The sequence below is a fragment of the Labrus bergylta genome, chromosome 3, assembly GCF_963930695.1.
Source record: "Labrus bergylta chromosome 3, fLabBer1.1, whole genome shotgun sequence".
NCBI classification, from domain to species: domain Eukaryota; kingdom Metazoa; phylum Chordata; class Actinopteri; order Labriformes; family Labridae; genus Labrus; species Labrus bergylta.
Genome location: NC_089197.1, coordinates 35,993,655 through 36,015,675, shown reverse-complemented (window position 1 = coordinate 36,015,675; position 22,021 = coordinate 35,993,655). Strand labels below are relative to the sequence as shown.

General features: G+C 39.8%; 1 protein-coding gene across 2 annotated transcripts in view; it reads right to left on the bottom strand.

The window, feature by feature from the left end:
- Window positions 1-22,021, bottom strand: part of efl1 (elongation factor like GTPase 1) — a 78,332-nt gene that overhangs the window by 44,981 nt on the left and 11,330 nt on the right. For both annotated transcript variants that reach the window (XM_020641431.3, XM_020641430.3), the window contains exons 8-15: window positions 20,085-20,208; window positions 18,434-18,513; window positions 15,082-15,218; window positions 14,828-14,950; window positions 13,790-13,889; window positions 11,764-11,921; window positions 11,454-11,608; window positions 9,356-9,491 (exon numbers count right to left, since the gene is read on the bottom strand). In XM_020641431.3, the coding sequence (XP_020497087.2) occupies window positions 9,356-9,491; window positions 11,454-11,608; window positions 11,764-11,921; window positions 13,790-13,889; window positions 14,828-14,950; window positions 15,082-15,218; window positions 18,434-18,513; window positions 20,085-20,208 (1,013 nt within the window). The remainder of the gene's footprint in view (window positions 1-9,355; window positions 9,492-11,453; window positions 11,609-11,763; window positions 11,922-13,789; window positions 13,890-14,827; window positions 14,951-15,081; window positions 15,219-18,433; window positions 18,514-20,084; window positions 20,209-22,021) is intronic.

Below are 22,021 nucleotides of genomic sequence, written 5' to 3'. Positions count from 1 at the left end.
GGTAAGACGTTACATAAACAAAACAATGTGGAAGTCGCGGACGAAGCAACAGAGTTTTGCTATACAACTCTATAATGAGAATATTTGCTTTTATATCAATGTTATGTGTAGTTCCTCGGAATCACAATATCAATAAAACAGAAAACAAAATGCCACCGTTTAATTACCGTATTTTCCACACTATAAGGCGCACTTAAAAGCCTTTAATTTTCTCAAAAAACGACAGTGCGCCTTATAATCCGGAGCGCCTTAGATATGGATCAATTGGTTAATTGGTTGATCCATACTGGTTGTACACGGCGCTCAGCGACACTGACTCGGATAATGACGAGAGGGAGCCGGGCATGTTGGATGCCGTACTCGCCCAACTGTTCAATTCGGACACTGAAGAAGAAGAATTCGAGGGATTCGTGGACAGGGAATGAACTGAAAAAGTGAGCTTTACGTGTTATACGTAACTGAACAATGTTGAGTTATGCACTAACGCAGGGGTGCCCAACCTTTTTTGAACCAAGATCTACTTTTAAAGTTACCAGTCTGCCGAGATCTACCAGTCCACATAGTGAGCCATAGCCTTTACCAACAGCCTACAAACGCATTTAATACTCACACAACAAACAGAAAATAATAAATGAGAGTTCTGTAAAAAATAATGCAGACTACAGACTACAGCAGGCTGCTTTGAGATGATTTTGCTTTTGTTAAATTAGCTGCAGACACGGTGAGAGTGAACGGAGTAAAGTCCAACCGACTGTTTGACCGGGTCACGTGTGTTCCCGCCTCGGTCCGTACGGATCACGGATCAACTGTGTGCTGTAGCACTAAAAGTAAAAAGTAAAAAAGTTCGCGTGGTGGCTGGTGCTCCAGTGCAAGTGTGTGTGTGTGTGTGTGTGTGTGTGTGTGTGTGTGTGTGTTTGTGTTTGTGTGCGTTTGCGCTGTTTGTTGGTGTGTCTTGTCCCCCGCGATGCTCACAGTCATGACAGCAGAGAGGAGCAGAGAAAAGTAGCTGCAGCTTCATCAAATGCGCTTAATACTCGTAGCATAGTTTCTATACATGACTTTTTTGTAAAACATTTACCCCCCCGGTTTTACCTGCACGTCATTGCGCATGCCTGCACTCTCTCTTGCGCGCGCTCTCTCTCTCTCTCGCTCGCTCTCTCATGCACGCAGCAATTTCATGAATAAATGAAAAATTAAATACACACAGGTCGGAATTATACTTGGGCTCCCAACACAGGTATCGTGTGTGGGAAACAGTGCAATGAGATGAAATTGAAATCACTTTTCTATTTTACAATTGTATTTTATATTGACAAAACATCTCGCGATCGACTGAGAATCAGTCAGCGATCTACCTGTCGATCACGATCGACTGTTTGGGCACCCCTGCACTAACGTTTGAATTAGCGGTATCAGACTGTGTTTCTTTTACGTGTTTACAACTGAACAAGGCTGGGAGATATTGTGAATATGCACATTAACGTTTGAACAACGTTGAGTTATTGTGAATGCACTACGTATAAAACTACGTTTTGAGAGTTAAGAGAAACGTCAAAGAAATAATTTATTATTTGGGGAAATCGTCTTATGTACTTTTGTTTTTGTAGTTTTATACGTTACGTTTTATACGTATTTATATTTATATATTCACAATATCTCCCAGCCTTGTTCAGTTGTAAACACGTTCTATTCTATGCCTCTTATAATCCGGTGTGCCCTATATATGAAAACAGTTCTAAAATAGGCCATTCATTGAAGGTGCGCCTTATAATCCGGTGCGCCTAATAGTGCGGAAAATACGGTACATCTAAGCGGCATCGTGCAAACAGTCAATGCACTGATTCCAGTCACAGGATGTAAACGACACCCCCCTTTCCTACTGGCTCGAGGTGACTTCTCCAGATAATATTCTGCAGCGCACATCAGCTCAATCGAACTTGGGGTCTGTTAGGAGACCCTCCGGGAAAAGTCAGAGTGAAAAATTTGGCTGTTTGTGTTCAAACATACAGCTACTTCTGGAAATATCAATTTTCAGTTTTCTGCAAGTGTGAAAGCCCTTCATGACAGTACAAAAAATATCTAAAGCCGCTGTTCAGTCCATACAACTGCCGTCAGTCAGCTTGGAAACCCTTTCATGTGTGAGTTTATCTTGTTTTTTTTTTTTTTATCTTTTTCATTTATTTTGACAATAAGTAAAGCAAAACTCTAAGAGAAGTGTGTTTTTCTTGTGGTTCTTTAAATCTCCAATAACTGCTGGTAACATCCTGATTATCAGGGTTTTGAAATCCATGCCTGCACGACGTGACACAGAGTTCTGAATAAATCCCACCTTCATTCCTCACTCCACATTTTGCTTCTTTTAGTTAACTTGGACTTAATAAAGAGGCATCCGTTTAAACCTACAGTTTATGGTTTAAACACCCAATACATGTTGGGTTTCTGTGAGTATTATAAGAAGCACAGTCTAGATCTGCTCTTTATGATTGTTGTCCTGAGATAACAGTTTTCTGAATTGAAGCTATACAAATAAAAAATGTTTTGATTGATTTAGCAATCATTCCTATTTCTTCTGATGAAGGATTCCTTTACACCTTGTAACAGTTTTGCCTCCTTTTTCCAAGCTTTCTCTAAAAGCCACCACAAATACTAATGAACATGATCTCGTCTTACAAGTCTGATGAGCTCTTCTTCAGATGTCTCTATCAAATGCCAAAAACAGGGTTTCCAAAAGTCCCCTCCTGTCTGAGTGAGAAAGGCTTGTATCGAGAAGGGTTCCACCAGCTTTCTCTCTATTGTCACCCATGCAGGAGCAGCTGTTTTGGGTAGATTTATTTTAGATAACTGACTGAGTGAGAAGGAGTAATGGTACCAATCCAATCTTGGAAATCCCAGTCCACCTTCCTCCACTGGAGCAAATCATTTATTTTTATTAAAAGATGGTTTCTTGCCCATCCATAGGAGGCTACTGATGGCTCTGTTTAATATAGAAAGGAGAGGGGGAAACTCCAGAGGTGGAATATTTGTTATAAAATTAACCTGGGGTACTTTAATCATCTGAAAGACAAACAGACAAGAGACAAGCTCATCGACAGACAGCGCTGTGCTATCTCTCAGCTACAAATAGAAACCAATAAACATCCATCCAGTTCATCTTTAGCAGAATTAAAATAACAGTGTTGGGAAAAATGGATGTACTGGTTAACATAATCCACACTGTTTTTGCACTTTAAGAGCAGCTTGCTTTAGGCACGTGTGTCAATTAAAAAAACAAGTCAGCAGGTGAACAAAAGCTGCCACGGTATCATAAATGTCAGAGAAATATCTTTAAAGAGGATATATTATCCCTCTTCTCCACCTTTTCAAACAGTCCCGTGGTCTAAATGAAACATCTGTGCTGTGCTTTGGTCAAAATATAACATGAATCAAGCACCAGAGGAGGTTTGTGACCCTGTATAAACCAGCTCTGTCAGAACACTCCGTTTTGGTGTGTGTGTCTCTTTAAATGAAATGAGCCCCCCCCCCCTGAGTTTTCCCCTTAGACATCACTCCTCTGTAGCTAGCGAGAATAAAAATGGCGGACTTGCGCAAAAGTTTTGTTCTAGGCTGGGGGTGGAGTCCATGGGTGGAGATACCAGGGGAGGGAAGGGGATTTTTTTTTTACCAGAATCCCACTGTGACATCACAAGGAGAGCACATTTGAAACAGAGCATTTTTCTCTTTGCTGTAAGACTTATGCAGACCACAAACAAAGGACTATTAGGGTCCTTCTCTCTCTGTGGCTCCTGAGAGTCACATCTAAATGTCTGTTCAAACATAATGTTGGTTGAGAAGTCTGTTTTCCCTTTTCACGGCTTATGTTATGTGTTTTAAGGGATAAGGTGGCTTGTGGTTGAGGGTGAGTGCCCGGTCAGACGGCCCTTTGTGGGCTGGTTGGGTGACTGATCCTTCCTTTTGTTTTTATAAGGAGATCCAGACAATCAGCCTACATTTTGCTGTTCCTGGGTTAAAATAATGATTTAACCACGTTTGTTAATAATTTTTGATTGTCAAAACAAACCTTTTCTTAATACGATTTAACCTGACTTGTTGTTTTATGTTCAACTCCCTGTAAAACGAGTCTTTAATTTAGGGATCGTAACAGCATGCTAGTGGGTGTATAGTCTGACTTTGAACAAAAAGGCACACGGGCCAAATGAGTGGTTAACGGTAAACTCTTTGAAATAATCAGATACTACTAAACACTTCAGGTTTAACGAAAGCAATGTATGTAAGTTTGTATCATTTTTATATTTTATTGTGCTTTTTTTAATAGAATTAGCTACAATTAAACTCCTTATTCCTCAAAAATGTGTTTCCAAGAATCGTAAGGCACAGGGCGCCACGGGAATGAGTCCTAAAACCTGGAAGTAAGTTAGCATTTGAGCGCCATGGGGTCTATCGTCTAAAAGCCAACGGGAAATGTGCATTTGCCACAGAGCTTATTTTCTGCAATGATCCAAAATCCAATGCAAAAATCCCATAGGCCAATTTTCAACAGACCCCATGGCGATGCTACTTCTAGGTTGGCCTACAAAAATCCATCATTTGGCTTGTTCTCTATTGTCGCTTGCAAAAAGCAAGATTCACTGCTTTGCCTTTTTGTACAAAATATAAAATAAGAAGAAAGCAGCACTTTATTTATTGTTCCTTTTGGTCTGAATATGTTCTCTTAACTTGAAAAAAAACAAGCACGCAATGTGCAGGATGCGGACAAAGAGTTATCACATCATATCATATGTGCCACAGAGCATTCAACTGCTCAACAGCTCTAGTAATACCATCTGAATTTGGCACTCTGCTCTTTATTGAACTTGCCACTTAAAATTCCTTAAATGTAATCATGTGATGCTTTAATATAAATATTTTCAAAAAAAAAGTTCACTCATGTCTAAACTGATAAATACATGTATAATAACAACCTTGTTGGTGTTCACAAACTTTGCTTAAGCTGTAAAATGATGCACTCTCCTGTATATCGTGAGTTTGGTGTACATTCCGCCATTATTCAAAAGGAGGTTGATGTCAGTTAAGTGCTTGGCTTACTTGTTTTTGAGCACCCTCTATTACATCACACAAGTCACTTCCCAATCGATACAATATTGGTTGCTGCTGCTTTGAACCTTTATGTATAACCATTTAGTGCCATCTAGTGGTATCTTCCAGTGTGACACTGTGGTAAAAAGTCATGATACTAACCAAAAAATCCTTTAGTCATGTTTTCATTTTTGAAAACATTTAAAAGCTGAATCAATAGTTTTTAGGCATTTTTTTGTAAAAAAAATTCAAAATATTTCCTACCCTGCTTGATTAAAATAAAAGATAAAATAATAGCTTAATGATAGGTCAACATAACTAACCAACCTGTGGCTTGAAAAATTAAGTCTTTCATTTGCCTAGAGTAGAAATTAGCTAATAAATGATAATTGTTGCAGACTGGATTTTGGAGCTTAAGTGTCAGAGTGCCAGTACATGATGGGAGAGCTTCACTCCTGAGGCAGCTAACAGAAATAAAAAGGACAAGGCAAAAAAATACAGCACACAAAGCAGCTGTTCCTCCTTTGTCTGTTCAACTTCTGTGTGTGGTTTGAGGGTGCAAGCTTTCAGTTATTATTTTCCAAAAGGGATGGAGTAGAGGGTACCGCCCCTTGACCCCCTGATTTAGTTACAGAAGCATACACACACACACTCACACAGTATCAAACGCACATAAACATTTATTAATTTCTTCAAATACTTTATTAATCCCTGAGTGAAATTCTGTCTAGTCTACACTCCAAGACACCTGCTTCTCGCACACATAGGCCCGAAATACAAACATGAACAAACAGGGCCTTTTGGACATGCAGTAGGGCTGCTACACACCGCTATGCAACGTGCGCCAAAAACCCGGAAATGGCGTGCGCACAAAATGATTCAGATTTATAAAACAGTTCGTACGCACACCTGCATGCAATGTTCCCTTTATAAATCACGATCCACCTGGAAATGTGCGCATGTAGATTAGTCCCATGTTCCGCCCTCTACACGCCCACATTCAACCATAAACGCTCAACACAAAACAGCTTGTGAATGAAAATGCATACAAATGAGGGGGCGGAGCTAAGGTTTCCAGCGCTGGATCCCGGAAGTTTAGACAAAGAAACAAAACTTTCTGACCCAGAAACGGAGGAGGTTGTGAATGAAGTGAAGGATAAAATGGACATATGGATAGTTTACTGCAGCAGGAGGATCACAAACTGAAGAAAAATCAGAGAATGACACCACGAAAACATCCAGCGTTCATCATTACACACGAGTATATCTGCAATGTTTACATGTTTACAGGACCCACACTGACTTCATATTGTCAGAGTGCTCACGTCAGTCAGCAGTCTGTCTCACTCTATCATATTAGTAATCAAAGGTTTGATCAACGAACAAAAACATTTGATTGTTGGCCACATTTTTTCGTGGGAAACTCCGTCTGCTCTGTGACTAATTATGAGGATATATAGGCTTAATGATCCTGTCAGAGATGCCCTGACTTAATGTCCACACTTGAATTATTTACAGAGTAAATATGTGCAGCTTATGAAGACATGCTGAGTAACGAGAAGGTGAAATGTGTGAAGCCACCGCCGTGTCTCTGTGCGTCTTGACGAAGGCATCTTTATTAAAACTAAAAACCACACTTGATGATAAATGCACGATATTGAAAGATATTAATGAAAACTGGTGGCTCTATGGTCTTTGTGTAAGTCTAATGTTGAACTCTACATCAGTGATTACATTAGTGTACAAGTCCGGTCCTCTGAGGTCCGTCCGGGATAATGAAGGCGAGACAGCGCTGATGAAATATGTATGGGGCAGACTTTTATTTTTTATTTTATGTTTATATATTGTCATAATGAAAGTTACTTATTGGAAACGGCTCACTACATGCGCGATTATAGCCTAAATAAAACCATCGGTTTGAATGATTATGATGACGTGGATCGGTCAGTAAATTTTGATATTTAGTGAAATAAAATGTGGAAGAGATATCAATATGTATCTGCAGGCTTCAATTCACCACTTCACCGTCTGTGTCGCCAATTTCCCATGCCTCCAAAAAAAATGAACGTACGCCTGGGTCACAGTTTGCTTACCGGTGCGCACATTTTACCGTCACGTTTGTTTTTATAGTTCACAGACTTTGCGTGGGAAAAGGCGTACGCCAGTTTCAGACCCCGTTTTGTGCGTACGCAACGATTATAAATGAGACCCCAGAGCTGTTGGGAGTTCAGTGTACCTCAGCAGTAATCAGCAAGTGGCCTAGCACCTCTCCAGCTAAAGACCAACTTCCATATAATGAGCCGTATCATTCGTGTGACCCTTTGTCAACAGGACAGCGTGGTGATGTGTCCAACATCAAATTCTTATTAAAATGCATGTGTGTTTGTATGAACAAATATGGTAGTGTTTAGTTTATCCGCATTTGCTCCTGCTCTACAACTTAAACTGCAAAGGTAGAACTGTTGGCTCTGTTCACCCTGTCTGCTTTATTGAGGATTTAAAAATAAGGCAACCCCAAAATCATGACGAAAAACACTGCAAATTAAAATGTAATCGATGAGGGAGAAAGGTAGGGTTAAGATCTATCTTGCATTTCTCTTTTTAATTATTCATTCAAAGACAACTGATAAGCCACTGTGACATTACCTATTAGTTTGTGATGTCGGAGTTGTGGCCACACAGTATTAGCTGATTCCATTCATACGCATTCAAACAAATTGAGGTTCAGTGTTTTGCTCAAGGACACCGACATGTAGACTACAGGAGTTGGGAACAAATCATCAACCATCCTGTTGAAAGAAAACCAAGTGAACCACTGAGCTTCAGCCACCCATCAAAGCAAGTAAGAGTAGGGACATCTTTCCCTCTCTGATTTCAAACAATTAAAGCCCCCTAAGGTTTACAGCAATAATACCTTGGCTTCACTTTATAACCAAAGACTACTCCACTACTTTTATAAAGTTTATGGATTAATACCATAAAAAAGTACCACACAATAAATTTCTTTAACAAACAACTTAAGCTTCACTATGCTTATTTCCATGAGTGACAATTTTCAAATACAAAATAGCATTTTATGACAAATTAGATCTCCAAGTCAAGTAAACTGAGAATGTTGGATATAAGCCATACACTTCACAACCAACCTGTGCAGGCCACTCCCAAAATCCATTAACAGCCTATTTATGAGCTGACAATTGAAAGTGAATAGGGAGCTGAGGGTTCATGATGCTACTCAAGGGCAGATCTTTTTTTCTGCTGTGCATTAGAACGCACATCCATACTGACTGCTGACTCTGCATGCATAGCCTAATGCAACACTCCTTTATAATTCATGACATGTCATGCCTCATTGGAGGATATTGCTAAGACTAAAACTCTGCTCGAAGTGCATGGGAACGTTAATGTAAGGTCACATCAGTACTGCTCAAAGTAACAATCACCACCTCACTTACACAAATTTTATAGGGCACAACTGTTTCTCCGTTATGTTTATGTTTGATAGTTTTGAAAGTACCAAATCAGATATTATATCATATTTTCAACCCAAAGCTGCCATGGGCAAAAGAAAAAGAGCAATGGTGGTCAAGTGGGATAGAGGAAGTGAAGAGAGAAATTGCACCACTGAAAACAAAGCTGTGAAGCAGAGTAAGAAGACAATGTTTTCAGATGTTTTTCACAGTGGTTAAACTCTAAAAAATGTATAAACACAATCCATCTCGGTACAAACGTGCATGAAGGAGCTGGATTTTGTTTGTTTGCAGCTGAAGTTGCGCTGCATCCTGCATGCTGCGAGGGTCTATCAATACCACCCAAAGATCCCAGAGACACAATACATACCGTTAGAATTTGTAGTCCTGCAAATACCAACGCTTTTTAAAGTCCTTTTAATGTCTCAAAATGATTCACAAGATCATTGGTCTTTTGCAGACAGACAGAGAGCTAAGGAGAGAGACAACATTGTGACCTGTTACTCCTGAGATGCAGACTTTTCTTTCAATATCTCACAAGTCTTTTCAATTTAGATTCTTGGACTCACAATTTGTTTCAAAATCGGTTTTCGAATCAAACCCATTGCCGATTTGCCGAACATTCCCTTTTCGTTACAGAGGGGTGCTTAGTGCAGGATATGCCTCCAGTACCTTACTTTCATTTTGCAGACGCTGCATATTGAATACATCGGGTCAGGCTTTCTCTTACCCTAGAGTTTGTGGAATCATTGGTGCACTCTAAGGATTGCCTTTAATGGAAGAAAATGCCAAAAAGATGTAGACATATTTACCCAGGACGTTTCCTGCTGGCACCTCTTCCAGCTCCTCTAGCTCTCTGCCCATCAGCAGGTAGAGGCTTTCCACTGAACAACAGGACAGATGAGGCACCTGAAGCACAGAGTCTGAGGCGGTACAACCCTCTGGCAACTGGAAGATAAAGGGAGAAGGATGATGAGCCAAGAGGGTCACACATGTATCACATGATATCTAGATATTACAAGTTTTTGGGATTCAAATGCGTGGACAAAAAGGTTGACATGTGGTTTCCAATGAATTAGTATGAAAATATATGACATCTATAATTTCATAATTTATCCTTTATTAATCCCGCGAGGGGAAATTCATTTTTACACTCTGTTTAATGAACATGCTACACACACACAGGGCAAAATACACACACATGCACAAACAGGATCCTATGGACATGCATTAATGGAGAGATGTCAGAGTGAGGGGGCTGCCGACAGTGGGCACTCCTGAGCTGGTGGGTGGGTTCGGTGCCTTGCTCAACGGCACCTCTCCTGCAACCAGACAAATTTCCGAACTTGGTTTGTCGGGACTTGAACCGGCGACCCTCTGATTCCCAACCCAAGTCTGACTACAGACTGAGCTACTGCTGCCGACCATGCCCACACTATATATCGAAGGTCAAAGTTCTACATGATTGGTTGCTTAGATAAATCACACAGACATATACACTCCTGAAATAACTAGATAATTTGAGGAGGACTGCTTTGGATATTCTCCTGACATGGCGGTGCTATGGCAAGCCCTTTTAACATTAAATGAGTCTGGCTGACATGTAGCAATTTAGTTTTTATTTTACAAGTGGAAATTATAATTCTAGATATCTGTAAAACCATTTTTACATGTTACAAATATATTTCAACATGTCGAAATTACATGTTGAAATGTAATTTAAATATTAATTATGTAATTTAAAGTAAAAACTAAATCGCTGCTTGTCAGCCAGACCCATAATTGACTGATTTGCAGATTTTTTTAATTGAATTACTTGAATCAGTAATTACTTTTTCACTAGGTTCAAGGTTTCTTTAATTGTATCGAAAGGTAAATAGTAAGAATAATGATAACAGATATCTACAATTAAATTTCCACATGTTGAAAAGGGATTACCGTAAAATAAAATAAAAATACAATTAAAATTAAAATCGCACCGGTATATAAGACGCACGCTGTTATGAAGGTCTCTTAGAGAGAGAAAAAAAGTTTGAACTGTCTTCCTGCGTGACGATTTATATTGTGTTTAGCGATGTCTACAACGTGCAGTTTCTGTGCAGCTGTGTCGTTCTTTAAGTTCCGTCTGTTTTCACGTTCGGGAGTTTGCGCTCCTACTAGTTACAGTACGGTAGTTGAGCTCAGAGCCTGCAGGGAAAGTTGTGAGGCACAGACTCCTAGCTTGCCAGTTGCGCTGCCCAACTCCGCTTGTCACTCTTTAACTTTAATATAGGAGTCTTTAAATCTAAAGAACAGTCCACAAGGTTTATTTACGGAACAATAATCCACTGTTTCTGTAAATGCATGATTATGACCTCGTGAGGGAGAAAAGATGTGGAAAAAGTCGCGCAGCCAGACTGGTCTATGTCGCCGTCTTTTCAGTGCACTCAGCTTTCAATACACAATGAATGGGGATGAGTTTTTTAATGGAAAGTATTTACCATTTCACATCGTGTGGTACGCCAGCTGAATTTAATGACCGTGTGCGTGACTTCTTTGGCTATGAGCTGCTCCTCGGTGCTCACACTGCTGTTATTGCATGCCGACGCCGTTTTTGTTGTTGTTGTTGTTGTTGTTGTGGTGGTGTGAATTCTTCTTCTTCCGTTTTAGCGTCTATAGCGATTGGCGGCTAGCTTTCTGGTGCATTACCGCCACCACTGGACTGGAGTGTGGGACAATCTAGTAGTTGTACTTGACGAGTTGAGAACCACTGATCTAGCCTCAGGCTCACATGCTTTTTTTCATTCAGTTGACCAAGTTTCTTTTTTGTTGACTACAGTTGTAATTAATTTGTTTTGCAAGAACAGTTTCAGTAAGAACCTTACATATAAAACAGTAGTGTAAAGGACGATAACGAGGGGACTCACTCACCATGCTCAGGCCCTGGGCAGGGTCATACTTTGGCCCCAGAACAAACACTTTCTGTCCTTTCCTGACCGTCCCACTGTAGACCCGTGCAAACGCTACAAAGGCCTCTTTCTGCTCATCTTCCTCCTCTGGCTTTGAGTCTTGTATTGTCATATTAGCTGACAAAGATAAAGAAAGAGAAGGATACACACAAGTTGTTGAAATCTTCACAAATTTAAATTACGTATAAAAGTAGTACTTTCCTTTATCAGACTACGGTCTTTTAAGAAAGAAAAAATAAATAAATAAATGAAAAATTGGGAGATGAGCTTACCTGTGCTGAGTCCTGAGGGTTTGCCTTCCAGTGATTTAGTCTGTGAGTGGGTAGGTTCTTTGTGGCTCTCTGTTGGTGTCTGATCAGTAACCATCCTTTCAGCATGTCTCTGTCTGGCTATCTCTCTGCGCTGGGCAATTTCCTCCTGTGTCAATGGCCTAAACCAGGCACGTGGAGACATTGACAAAAAAGGGTCTTGAGCATCTGCCCTTTTGCCCTCTGTAGAGAGATTGCTCTTTTTTAAATAGATAGTCTACATTTGGTTAAATAAGAATATCAGGGTGGGACACATGACATGTCTATTGCTGCTACTGTGTACAGTATATTATTTATATATATGCAGGTCACACCTACACATTCACACACTGATGGTCATGATCTCTATGTACTATCATCTATCAGAAGTAACTAATCCCATTCATACACCACCAGCGAAGCAGCGGGAGCAATGTGGGTTAAGTGTCTTGCCCAAGGACACATCGGACTTGTTGCCCAGTTTAGCCTGTGGCATAATAATAATAACAAGCATGACATCAGTTAAAACTAGGGCTGGGCAACGATTAAAAGTTTTAATCGCATTAATCGCATGAGTTCCTGTGATTAATCACGATTAATCGCATTGTTATACGCAAAATCCAATAATGAATTCAAAAGTAGTGTATAGCGCACTTTTATTGTAAATGTATTTCTCAACTTAAACAACGTAATCAAAGCAAATAAATACAAAACTAAAGCTTATTGCCACTGCAAGGGCATAATTTCATCCTGTTTGTTATATGAAAAAAAAAAACTGCCCAGAAAGGTTTTAGGCTAAGCGGTATAATGAAAATGTCAGGACCCCATTTTTAAAGTGGGGGAGAGTGTGACAGGTCAATTGAGAACATTGATGTTTATTGTTTGGTTATCGGGGACCCCACAAACAAATTTTTGTTGTACTTGTCATTTTGAAATTCTTTAGTTTATAATCTTTTTGAATTCATCTTCAAAGTTGCTAATGTTAATGTATTTTTCTGAACTGCAACATTATTCAAGCAGTTGATGTTGACATGTTATTAATTAAATGCGCGGCATAATCTACACCACTAGGTGGAGTCTGTGAGTGAGAAACAGTGACATGCAGGAGTTCAGCGAAGAAGAGTTTTGTTGTTGTTGTGATGCTCCGGAGTTAGCAAGAAAGCTGTAGTTATTATTCAGCAGCTGAATAGACTCGTAGGCAGAGTGAATGAAGGTACTGGGTCTTTGTTAAACGCTTAAATAAAGTGAAGACAAGTGAAATTACCTTTCAGCGTCCGCCTGAGTTTCTGGCTGCAACATATTTTGAGTACTTAGCAAGTACTCCGGTGATAAGAAAATTCAACTTCGCAGTTTCCTCTTCCCTGTGAGCGCCGCAGCAGTAAGCAACATACTAGACTCGCTCACAATGGAATTTTACAAAATAAAAGCCAGTGAGTAACAGACTTTTACAATAAGAAAATAAATAATAAAAACTGTGTTAATGCGAGATAAAATAATTGTCAGCGATAATTAATTAATTAGTTAACGCGTTAACGTGCCCAGCCCTAGTTAAAACACATGTTAAGCGAGTGGATCTGTTTTAATAGAGATGCAAATCCATAAAACTAGACCATGTTAGAGCCCAAGACAGAGAGAAACACCCCGTTAATGTTGCTGTCAGCTATCTTCTGAAACTTTAAGAGGGAAATATACAAGTTTATGTGATTGCTGTGCCACTATTCACCTACATTGTAAACACCGCTCTGACACAAGGTTGATCAGTGATTGTGTGAGACGCTGGTTCTGCTCTGAGTGTCACAACAAAACGTGCAGAAAACTGGGGGACTCAATCTGAGCCGTTGTCTGTCAGAAATCACTATTTCACTTTTATTTACCACTGTGGTTTGTAGGGTGAACAATCAGTGTTCCCTGCATGCACACTACAACCAAATGTGTGAATTTAAACTGAAGATGACCCCATTGCAAAAATCGTTTTCATGGCTAAACATGTTTATACTGGTTTGACACTTACCTCTGTTTGTTCTGCGGCAATGCCTTGGTGTTCACAGCAAACATCTTGGACACAAAGATGATGACTGGAGCATTTTCCGCACTTGAGCACTGCAGGAATGCTATAAAATATCAGGAAAAATATTTGTTAAGTATAACGGATCAGGATCAAAACTAAAGCAATTTCTCAAACTGATGCCAGTGCCAAGCACTGTAAGCTGCTTTTATAAGGCAATCAGACAAGTGTTTTCAGAAATAAGCTACGATATGTTATTCTAACCAGATGAGATCTGCGTTTTAATACAATATATTAACCCTCTGACATTTAAAGTTGCCTATAGGAAATAAGTTTGATTGGCTTCGATTCATTCTGTATGGAGAGCAGGGCAGCATTGGCCAAACAATAATTATCCTAAATTAATCCTCCATAATTATTTCATCTGTTGACAGAGGAAATCTTAACAGACAAACCACTCTATTGTATTCAAGTTATTCTAGTTAAACCTGGATCACACATCTGTGACCTGTAATATAATCAGTCTGCAATACGAGTGTTTCCGCTAAAAATTCATTTTCTTAAGCAATACAAATGTTCAACTTTCAGAAAGTATTGGGCTCAGAGCCTTCTATTCTGGCTCTACTCTCCTGTTGGTCAAATTAATTCAGTTTAAAATGTACGTAGGCTGTCAGGTTAAATGGGCATATTGATCAGAGCAATGCGTAACCACATTTAGCACAGGTATGTGGAAATGGGGACCAAAGGCTAGTGATACTAGCACTGCTTATGTTAGCCACATTCATGCATTACCTAGAGTTTTCTTAACTTTACACGGTTAGTCTGACTTTAAATGCGTGTCGACTCGGAACATCCCAAATACAAATACAATCTATTTCAGTTTTTTACAGAAAACCAACAATTTATCATGCAAGTCTTGTAAACTTTTTAAGCTCAATGGTCCCGCAATTGATTTCCACAAAGTAATGTTGTAGATGTAGCCAATAGGAGATATGTAAATGAGGAAAAGCAACATATGAGGTGTGGGCAAACGTGTGTACTGACCTCTTTTGAGTTCCTGCGTCTGTTTCGGCATTAAATCAAACAGCCGCACACCAACACTCATCAGTTTCTCCACCCTCTCTGACACCATGTCTAAGGGGCTAGGAAGCTTTTCACACACCATTGCTGCAGTCTGTGTTAAAGACACCAAATACAAAACCTTCCCAAACAATATCTTCATGTAAGGTAGCTTAAAAGGCAGGACATGAAAGCAGGCATGTTCTATTGTATAGACACATAGTTAATACAAAGGATACATAAGACAGCCTGGGACACTGGTAACCACTGGGCACAGATGGCAGAAAGTAGTACTTTGGGGTCAGAGTGACGAGAGTCTCTGGCCAACACCTTTATTCCTAGTGAAGTCATCACCTTCTCCACCTTCTCCTTGTCTCTATTAACAGAAAAACAACAGATATGAAGAGTCAAACCTTAATAAAATGGCAGATTCAGGGTGATTGTCAGAAAATGTTCCTGGAATTTGTTTTGCTTTTTTCACTCAACAAAGATAGTTAGCTTTAACAAAGTTGATATAAATAAGTAACATCCAAATTAGAGGTGTCAGCATTAACTAGTTTATTGAGATAAAATGAAGTCCTTCTTCCTCAATCTCCCACTATCCCACTTTCCAAGCCCAACACAGTTTGGCAGATGGCTGTTCATCATGAGTCTGGTTTTCTCAAGGTTCCTGCCTCTTAAAGGAAGTTTTTCCATGCCACTTTAATTTTGTGTAGTTGTTGTGAATTGGCCTAATACAAATACATATATTTCATCATGTGCAGGTATATATATAAAGTGTGTATTTCAATACATTTGTGCCGTTAAAGCAGACTGACAGCTTCTACTGACTACTCGATCACAAAGGGATGATGCCTCAAGTGAGGCTATGAAGGAAAGGAAGTTTGGTTTCCTCGTTTCACTCTTCCTGGCTTCTGTCTTGCATCTCTACTGTACATGCTGGTGGTAGGGATTCAAGTAAAGAACAAAAGTGTGGGATGCACTGATGCAACTTCAGAGAACTAACACACAGCTTCAGTCACCTATTCAGATGTGGGCCTGCAGCACATTTTGGTATTTTCTTTGTTCTTACCAAATAACAGGGTACTGGTCTGTTTGTGATATGATAGCATTATTAGCTTGTACTAGTTTGGGCTGCAACGATTTCTTGAATCAATTGAGTAACTCCAATTCTTAAACACTTTTTGATAGTTCAACAAGGGCAGAATCCAGACTTTTTAGACTGGGAAGGCCCAGCCTGGGCCCTGATTTATGCAGGGAGGGCATGATTTTGTGCAAACAAAAAAAGGCTCCTGATTTATATACCCCAGTGTTTCCCATTAATTAACTAAACTGTGGCGGCCCGCCATAGTCTAATCTGTCGCGTCACAGTCTAATCTGTCACGTCACAGACTAATCTGTCGCGCCATAGTCTAATATGTCGCGCCGTAGTCTAATCTGTCCCGTCGTAGTCTAATCTGTCGCGCCATAGTCTAATCTGTCACGGCATAGTCTAATCTGTCGCGTCATAGTCTAATCTGTCCCGTCGTAGTCTAATCTGTCCCGTCGTAGTCTAATCTGTCATAGTCTAATCTGTCCCGTCGTAGTCTAATCTGTCATAGTCTAATCTGTCCCGTCGTAGTCTAATCTGTCATAGTCTAATCTGTCATAGTCTAATCTGTCGCGCCGTAGTCTAATTTGTCGCGCCATAGTCTAATCTGTCACGGCATAGTCTAATCTGTCGTGTCATAGGCTAATCTGTGGCGTCGTAGTCTAATATGTCGCGTCATAGTGTAATCTGTCGCACCATAGTTGAATCTGTCATAGTCTAATCTGTCGCGTCATAGTGTAATCTGTCGCACCATAGTTTAATCTGTCATAGTTTAATCTGTCGCACCATAGTCTAATCTGTCATAGTCTAATCTGTCGCGCCATAGTCTAATTTGCCCTGCTAGCGTCAGGGAGTTATTATCAACTATACAAACTTTTTTTTTTTCCCGAAGTACATTTAAAGTACAGTTTACCCCGTTAAATGTGATGTGTGGCTGCAGTAGCCTACACCGGAATGTGTGAGTTTTTAAACACAGTCAAAGACGTTTGATCCCCCTGTCAGACAAAGCAGCATAACTAGTTGTAAACCTAGATATCAAAATTCTAGCTGAATATTATTTTTGAACCTGCAAAACAACTTCTGAAAGAGCGGAACAAATCCATTTCACCTAAAGACGCCGCGCAGCTCTGCTGCTCTGCTGCTCACCTGTTGTTTTGAAAAACTGCACTTAAAATTTACTTATAAGTCTAAACATTAGATCAGACCTTTTTTGAAGAGGTTCTCTTCCTCATTATGTCAAAACGTGCATTTAAAGATAAAGGTGGGTGCGCGGACCACACTTTAGAGGCAGAGAGAGAGAGCTATACGGGCAAGCGAGAGTCCGGAACGTGCCATTGCGAATGTCAGTGGACGGACAAGAAACAAAAAGTTAAATTGATCATCTGCTCTACACTTAACCAGTCTGTGAACTACATTGCAGACTATCTCTACATGTACATGGGGCACACAGACCTTTGGATCTGCCACAGGCAGACAAATGGTGTGTGTTTCTCCTCCTGTGTTGAACCTTTTTCTCCTCTGCTGATGGGCATCTCACGTCTGCATTGCCAACATGTTAGCTTGTTGTGTGTGTGGCCGTCCCTATCAATAGCTTTACATTGTAAGTTAAAATTAATACATTATATAGGTAGCCTACAGTATAGGTAAAAAGTATAAGTGTTTGTGTGTTTAGTTTATTATACGAGAGAAAGATGTTTTTAAGTCACTGTGTGTTCTCTTCTCAGGACGTTGTAGCCTTTAGCTGTGAGCTTTGTTCAGGGTTAGTTTTGTTTCTGTCCTTTCTATTTTAGACAAGTTGTGTTAAGTTGCTATTGCTGTAAACGCCCCATTTCCTGATATGGGTGTTTCACAATAAAAGCACTTCAACTTCAGATAGGCCTGGGACTTTTATTTTTGAAAAACTTGTCAGAAATAGAATGTGTTTATCGTCGAACGAACGCAGCTTTAGCGGAGGTGCACTTAGTGGTGATACTGTCAGGAGTCTACTGTGTTTACAGCCGCTCACTTTATCACTATTTTGATCAATATTCTTATAGTTATCCTGGACTTAAGACAGCGAGGCATCAGTTTAAACACACCTTTAGCTGTAATGAAGATGCTATCCCGAGCTGCGGTTGGCTAAAGAGACACCGAGTCAAGCCGTTTCAGCCTGCAGCGGAGCACTGTGGTCTGAGCGTGGAGAACCAGCTGACTCTGCTCATAAAGTCAGCAAGCACAGGAGCGGGATTCAATTCACGTTGTTTTCTGTCACAAATCCCTCTGTTAGCCTACGTTACTTTCATTACACACCACTGTGTGTGTTTAGGTAAAACAAACTCACTCAACGCTGCGCAAAACACCCGCATTTAGCGGTTAGCAGATGCTTTTTTCTAACCCTTGTCATAATCGATTACGTCCTGTCCCTGCATCGATGCATTAATCGTCTAGTCTGCATCGCGATGCATCGATTAAATGATTAATTTCAACAGAAACTAATAAACTATATATATAAGTAAACTTACCTTCTGATGACAACTGCATCATATAAACTCCAAATGTTATCGAGCACAAGCTGCACAAATAGTGGCTTCTTTCCTTTGGCCTGCAGCAAAGAGAGAAACAAAGAGACCACATTAATGATTTAAGTTTAATACCACAAAGACAAGAAGGATACATTTTTAAACTCATGGCTTAACTCAGCTGGACAAAGGGATGTTTACAATTTGCTCATTTTAATGTTGCTATGTAAAATGGCTGAAAAACCAACATCCATAAACAAGTGTGTGTTTCAGTGTGACATTCCTTTGTACTCTTGCACAGTCTTATTGTTAGTAGGGATGTGTGTGATGAACCAGCTAACCGATTAAAGTTGGCACCGTCCCTAGTTGACACCAGAATTACAAGTCAGTTAAACTTATTTTAATGAACCTTTTTTTATTCAGCCCGCAGTACCATCCAAGCGCTCTGTCTAAACTTTAATGCAGCAGTCCGCCAGTAGTTGGAGCTATAACTCTGCTTAATATCCATACTGCCATAATGCTCTTCTACCAAATTTTTTTTATAAAATGTATTATTAAAACAATAAGAAACTGGACTTAATCAGCTCCATGTGGAGTTCCAACTCCAACTGAGTGAATACAATAAATCGACTTTTAAACTCACATGACGGTACATTCTTCTAACTCTGTTACTGACTTATGCGCCATGCAGTGTTGTAGTCAAACCACACTAAGACGTACCTGAGACCAGAGTGCTCAGATACAAGACCGAGACATTTAGAGATTGAGACTGAGTCAAGACCAAGACCATAAATATCGATGAAAAATCATCATCTTGTGTCCAGGGGTGTGTCACTCTCTTAGACCGTAACACAGGGCTGCAGCCGTAATTAGGGGAAAAAATCTAATTATGAATGAATTAAAGTTATCATTTTAGAAAGGGTCGTTTTTCATCACAGTGATGACATGGTGGTCTTACCAGTCTTGATTAAAAAGTCCACACCTTTTCCACACAATTTATGAAACCGTGCCAACACAAAGTGGAGGGGAATAAAACATCCAAGACACTACTTGAAGTTCACTATGATTGGTTTATCTGTGTGTCTGTGGGTTAAGAATGAAACAGACAGTCAAATAGTGTGATTTGGCTGACATTTTTTGTGTATGGGCATAGAACTGCAATGGATAGAATGTGAACTGTAGCCCAATACTACAAAATCTCTGCTTTGGCAGATCATTCCAATCCTTCACGATCTGAGGTCATTCTTAAGCACACTTCACAAGGGAAAGTAAAATGAATGTCAAATTATATTTAACAAAACATTTGTAATACAAAGTGATCAAGGAGTAACACATGAGCTATATAAAGAGATTATGAGATTATTATTATGAGATGATTTCCTATTAGATATAGTCCTGGATCAGCTTGCTGCACAGTCTACTGGGCAACTTCTATATCATCTCAGGTATTGGAGGTCATTCTACTCGTTATCAACATGGGGTCCATACACTTTTAATGAGTCTTTGTTCTTTCATATGAACAATGAACCCACATTGAGCTGCCCCACATGAGCACATTTTTAGATAACAAGTACCAAGTACAGATTTTTTACAAAAGTAACAAGACCCCTATTATAGTATTCTAGAAATGTTAAAATCCCTGTGGTTACATTACCTGAGCTCCTTTCATGATCTTTTTTGCTTTTGCATTCAGGTAGAAATCCCCCCACAGGGTTCTGAGCAGCACCTCTGCCTTTATTCCCATTTTCTGGCTGTAGATTTCAGCAAATTGCTGGATGCTACAAAACACAAAATCAAGTTTTACATTACAGTCTTACACTCAGATTTTTGAGAGGTTCACAGACAGGAGAAACGCATCGATCTTGAATGAAAGTATTGATTAGCAAATGCTGGCTTATTACCAGAATTGACTAGATCAGCGATAATTGCTCACAGATTTGAATAGGACCAAGAACACAATGACATTAGAGTCTTGGGTTCAGAGGTGGAAAAAACTTTAGGGACTTCATTTGTTTATTTATTGTGATCACAACGATCAAGCTACCTTCAGAAGTAGGTCTTTATTACCTCATGATTTACTTTAGTACAGTGAAATGCCAGTTCAGTGTTACACTTTGTCACTCTGTTTGAATGATTGACTGTATACGGAATGGACAGAGCTCCCCCTGCTGACTGGCTGCTGTATAGGTCATAAACCCCTCCTCCTTTATGTTGACAGACAGAGCATGGGTCAAACTATAAAACTTAAATGAACGTTGCATCAATTCTTCTGAAACCTGCATTTTTCATGATTGTTACTATATAAGATGCTAGAAATATTACCAAACATAAAACATCATGATTAGATGTTGATAAATATGGCTGTGTGCACCTGATTAGCAGAGAGAATATGTAAAACCCACCAACACAAGTGTCTCTGAACTTCCATAACCATGAATGTTTGCTTTAAACCGAGACAGGAATCTGTTCCACTGTGGACAATATACCCGCCATTTTATGTGTGTGTTTTAATTAGCAGAAGCGGTGGCGCTTCAATGCTGTGGCCCTTCTAGCGGATCCCTACTGTGTAGACTCTGGTTGTAATTTTGAAATATGTCAGTGCCCTTCATGGGGATATTTTGGTTTCATCCTGGTCAACGGAAGTAGGCTGATGTACACTGTCCATTTGTACATACAGTCTATGGCTTGAATGTAGAAAAAGTATTGTAAAGAAAACAGAAAAACTGTCAACTACACTCAAATAAGCTTCAGCAAAATGATCACACTTTGAAATTCCTGAAAAGGTCCTAAATGGAAACAAAATGCTTAAAGGTTTTGTGTTTTCTATACATAGTCTGAGCATTTGCTCAGTAGCAAAATACATAGGTAGATATTTATAGAGAGATGTCCCCATAAACATCCATCATGTAAATGCAATGATGGATTGGTTGAGGCATGCCAAATCATTGATGAAGAAAGTCAATGGAGTGAATGCAAAAATCAAAAAGGGAGAAAGGAAAGAGGATAGGCTCAACATTACACAAGTGAAAATGTGTGTGCAGGACTCTTAAAGGAAAGCAAGGGAAACAGGTAGGTGAACGGGGCGCTGTTGAGCTGGCAATGGAGTAGGACGTGTTAAGTTTGGGCTCTCGTCGGCCTCCGTTTTATTAACAAGTTAACAGTTAACAAGCGCTTTAAACTATAAAACAATAAGAAATCTGCCCCGGACATATTCCTAAAGTCAAACATTATTGTTTTGTCAGGTCGATGGCGATAAATCTTCGCAAGTATAAGTATAACGGACCATCCAGTGTTAGGCCCAAAACGACCTCGGCATCAAGTCCCACCGTCACCCTGGCTCGAACGACCCCGCCCCTGGCAAGACAGATGGACGCCGAAGTATTGAAGTCAGAAATTCTTCTCTCACTTAAAGCGGACATCTCGGCCGTGATAAAATCAGAAATGAAGAATGCACTCGCCGACGACTTTGACGCTCTCAAAAGTGAGTTAAAAGCGGTAAGAACGGAGATAATAAATAATACGGCGGCGATACTTACTGAGATTGACCAAATGAAGGCTACAATCAAAGAAGTGGAAGGTTGGCTATCAACG